The sequence below is a fragment of the Mixophyes fleayi genome, chromosome 4, assembly GCF_038048845.1.
Source record: "Mixophyes fleayi isolate aMixFle1 chromosome 4, aMixFle1.hap1, whole genome shotgun sequence".
NCBI lineage: Eukaryota > Metazoa > Chordata > Amphibia > Anura > Limnodynastidae > Mixophyes > Mixophyes fleayi.
In genome coordinates this window covers 12,714,620-12,719,451 of record NC_134405.1, presented here as the reverse complement: position 1 = coordinate 12,719,451, position 4,832 = coordinate 12,714,620, and the positions used below count along the sequence as shown (strand labels likewise).

General features: G+C 38.5%; 1 protein-coding gene across 1 annotated transcript; it reads left to right on the top strand.

Annotated features, from left to right (window-relative positions):
- The first annotated feature begins 1,354 nt into the window (after positions 1-1,354).
- LOC142150411 (olfactory receptor 5P55-like) lies at positions 1,355-2,314 on the top strand. Its single transcript, XM_075205606.1, has one exon. It carries the CDS (start codon positions 1,355-1,357, stop codon positions 2,312-2,314), a length of 960 nt encoding a protein of 319 aa, XP_075061707.1.
- The last annotated feature ends 2,518 nt before the right edge of the window (positions 2,315-4,832 follow it).

The window sequence follows — 4,832 nt, the reverse complement described above, 5'->3', positions numbered from 1 at the left end:
GCACACTGGGGAAAGTCCAATACATCTTTAGGTTGTAGATGGAAATCGAAAACACACACACACAATGACACAGAGAACACACAAACTTCACACAGATGGTGCCCTGGTTGGAATCAAACCCATGTTCCCAGAGCTGTGAGGCAGCCATGTGTTGCCCTAGTAATAGCACATTATAGTGGACCCTACCATTGTATACATGAAAACATTGATCTACAGACCAGTACAGTCAATACCGTGCAGGCTGGGAGCAGGGAGTTAAGTTGTGCACAGCTTGTACAATACAATTATGTTTTGTCTGTGGATTTATCATAAATGATGACTTTGAGGGTGTACGTGTAAAAACTTGCGTCAGGTTGTATATTTGTTGTTATGTACATGTCATTGGGTAGATATTTGCCAAAACAAGCAAAGTAATGTGTGTTTCATTCAGTATAAATATTTAGAATATTTATATTCTAAAAGTTTATATTTCTTTTATTTATAGTGAAAAGTGTTTCCATTACCATCCCCATTATAGGGGGTTACGGGGGCCCAGAATTCACCCTCACAGCCAGGCAATATAATTATAATGTAAAGTGAAATGAATACATTCCATTTCTAGCATTTCACAAACATTTCTTTGCAAAATAGGAATCTACATAATTCACTGTATTAATATAGTGGTGAAAGTCAATGGTGGAATCCCCACTTATTTAAATGATGTGTTTCCCCCGTAGCCACCTCTGCCACTCTCAGTAATGCGTCACCTTTATGTTTTATGTCAGTGGATATCTGTGTACTTAGTAATGTTAGTTACTGGATAGTGAAAATATTCTCACATTATCATATATTTACATTGTGTCAGAATGTTTTAATGAATAAGCTATCAATATATTTGAAACATTCATTTTTTATTTGAAAAAAAACCCAAACCACTAGGAATTAACAAGGCATGTTTATCGATATAATGCAGAGTATGCTGGTATTATATATGTTTAATAATATTACTAATAATAGTAATAATAATAATATATAAATAAAACTTTTTTTACCACCTTCCCCAGAACAAATATTATTTATCTTAATATATCTAACAGTTTGAAAAACAGCTAAGCAAATGGTTCCAAGTTCAATTGTCTGGATAAACCTGAGCCGTCAACTTGGGATAACCGTTTCTCCATCTGTTGGAAGTTGGGAGACATATATCTGGATACTGGTGCATTATGTATGTGGGTGATTGAGATGTCTTCTAAGCTGAAATCAGTCTATTTTTAAGTTGTTTTATACACCTACAGATTCAGAATTCAAACTTCATATTGTATGGTTGAGAAAGTATACTGTCTTGATTATTTACAGTTTGCATTTTTCTCATCAGATGTTATTAAGGCTGAACCAAACAACAATCAATGAGTTTATTCTTCTTGGGTTCCTGGGTCTTCATAGCTCAAGGATTCCACTCTTTATGTTCCTCCTCATTATCTATGGAGCCACCTTAGCTGGTAATCTTTTAATCATCATTTTGGTTTCTACCACTAGTAATCTACATTCCCCCATGTACTTCTTTCTCAGTCATCTGTCCATATGTGATGTGGCTTTCACCACAAGCATTGCTCCAAACATGCTTCACTTAATATTAAATAGTGGTGGCACCATTTCTGTTTCTGGCTGCATCATTCAATTTTATGCCTTTGGTGTACCCTCTACTACAGAATGTCTTCTTCTCACTGTGATGTCTTATGACAGATATTTGGCCATCTGTAAACCTTTGCATTATTCTACCACAATGAATTTCTCATTTTGTTTCCACATAATTGGGTGGTGTTGGGCATTAGGCTTCATGATATCACTTATTTTTGTCATCCTGATGTCTAACCTATATTTCTGTGGACCCAATGTTATTGACCACTTTTTCTGTGACTTTGCTCCTCTTGTTGAACTTTCATGCTCTGATACATCCATTTTGGAATTGGTATTATTTAGTATTGCAACTCCTGAAACTTTAGTTGAAATACTTTTCATCATATCGACTTACGTCTGTATTGCAATTTCTATACGTAAAATATCATCTGATAGCGGAAGACAGAAAGCCTTCTCCACCTGTAGCTCCCACCTTGCTGTGGTGTGTACATATTATGGAACTCTTATTGCTGTCTATGTATCCCCATCCAGAGGACAATCATCCAGCGCTAAAAAGATTTTATCTCTACTATACACAGTGGTTACTCCATTATTTAATCCCATTATCTACAGCCTGAAGAATCAAGAAATGAGGACTTCAATTAGAAAGAGGATGGACAAACACATTTTGGAAATCACAAATCTACATTCACATTAAAACAGAGATATGCTGGTAGATAGCAATATGTTTTTCTGGTTCACAGTGCATTCAAATACTCCTATGTATGCAAAGGTATCGCTAATCTTGTTACGAGTTGCTTCGGCTTGTTCCCTGCTGGTCCGTGTCCCGGTCATTGCCATGACTACTGGGACATCACTTCCTTCTCGTCTCGGCCGTCTTTAGGACAATGGCTGGGACGCTCTTTGAATCAGCGCTGCGACCCGGCTACAGATGATAGCCGGGTGTGTGCGCAGGGGGGCCTCAATTAATAAGTCAGTTTCTGGGGACAATTACCGCACTGCTGCCCAAGGCTGCTGATTGGTCATCATCTGTATTTAATTCAGGGAGGACTTAGCCTCTCTGCCTATCATAGCGTTTTCTGATTGTATGCTCATTGCCCTGACCTCTGACTTGTTATTTGGTTACTCCTGCTCACTGACTCTTTGCCTGTTTTTTGACCACTCTGTCTGCTAATGACCCCTGACCTCAGCCTGCTTCTGACTGTCTGCTATCATCCTAACTGCCGCCTCCTATTTCCTCGCTGCAGTATTGCTCAAAAGCCTACACTATGCTAGATTTAAGATCTGGGGGCATGTGAGTACCTGTGAGCGCGACAAGCTCTACGGGAACGGCGGGTGCTATTGGCTAAGACCTCTATCGCTAATGCTGCAAGCTTATGTCAATAGCCACTAGCCTTAACAAATCTGAGTATAGTTATACCAAATCATGGTTTAAATCATCATCAATGTGTAAAAATATGGATTTGTATGAGCTTTTCTATGTTTTATTTATTTTTTTATAATGAATATAATGTTAGTGGGACTTTTATTCAACAGTCCGAAGTACTTCTTGAATCTATCTAACATGCCCCTTGATGTGCACATGTTTAGAGCCTGTGTTCTAGAGAGTCTATTTGAAAATTGTATTAAATATAATACAGAATAATGTCATAATATTTGTTCTCTTCGGTCCGGTCTGTTCTGACATAAGGCACAGCATAGCATAGTGTTTGTGCTACTACCTACAGAAGAATAACCTAGATAATGTGAAAATGAAATAGTTAAAAGTTAAGTTTAATGAGTCTAACACCCATATTCTGGGCTCCTCTGGGAACTGGCATATATAATAGGTGTGGATGTAAGATTTCTTCTCACCGCTCCTTGTCAGAGCAGTGCATCCACCTAAATCTTGACATGTGTCTTTTCTTCTGTCCGGAACCACGAACACCAAGGAAAGACTTGGGGGACCCCTTGCCCACCACTATACCCACAAACACGAACATACTTTGGCGGGTCACAAGAATGTTGTAGAAGCCACCCCAGCATATTTAGTAGATGAGGACTGCGCAGCAACCACTTTTTTGCATTTTATACCAAAAATAGATTTTTGACATGAAATAATAACTGGGCATAAACAATTCATTATCCAATAATAACGGCAACATTTACTTGAATATCACAAAGCTAACAGTTTACATAGCAACTCAGATAATTTCCCTTGTACTACTACCTTTACCTCTCACTTACTGCCTATAGATGAGGTACCTCTAGCAGTTTAATTACTGTAGCAGGTTTGGGAAAACAAAGTGCATACCAGTTCTAGCACTGCCAACCTAGGCGTAATTGGGGGGACAAAAAACGTGGGGGTTTGATTGCACAACAGCCTGCAGCAGTACTTCCCTTAGCAGTTTAACTTTTTACACATTATGCAAACATTTCACAGTATTTTGCACAGTTCACATCACACTGTACCACACACAAACCCTTAAAGCATTTAAATGCACAGTAATACTTTTAGCTCTCTCGTTGGTGCATAATCACATGCAGTAGGTAACAAGATAATGCACTTGATTCTTGAATAAATGCAGCTACAGATTTCTATAGCAAATAGCACAACTTTCAGTGTAATCTCAAAATGGCTGAATTGTAATCACACAAAGTGGTGGTTAGCAAACTCACTTATCTCTCTTCTGCAGTTTTATGTAGTCCTGCAAGTTCTGACAGTAGTAGCATGTTGTTAGCTCAGCAATCATCTATATCACTTGGTGCAGGTCAATCTCAGTTTCTCAAACCTTACCACCCTTTCTACCAGCACCAGTAAAAGGGCATAATGCTCGTCCACATCTTCAGGACTCCCCACACTATCCCTATACTCTTCACTCTAAGGGCTAGATTTACTAAGCTGCGGGGTTGATAAAGTGGGGATGTTGCCTATATCAACCAATCAGATTCTAGCTGTCATTTTGTAGAAGGTACTAAATAAATGAAAGCTAGAATCTGATTGGTTGCTATAGGCAACATCCCCACTTTTTCAAACCCACAGTTTAGTAAATCTAGCCCTAAGAGTAGTATCTCAGTCCACCAGCAAATAAGTAATAAAAAAACCAGCTAGACTTACTTGCAATTCTTCTAATACAAAGCTCCTTGTTTGAACTCTCCTTCAACGGCTATATAAATAGCTGCTGCAACTGCTGATGGCTGTTATCTACCATTCTGTCCCAAATAGCAGCTTTAGG

Coding starts and splice junctions, on each gene's coding strand:
- LOC142150411 (XM_075205606.1), top strand. CDS start 1,355: ATGTTATTAAGGCTGAACCAAACAACAATCAATGAGTTTATTCTTCTT.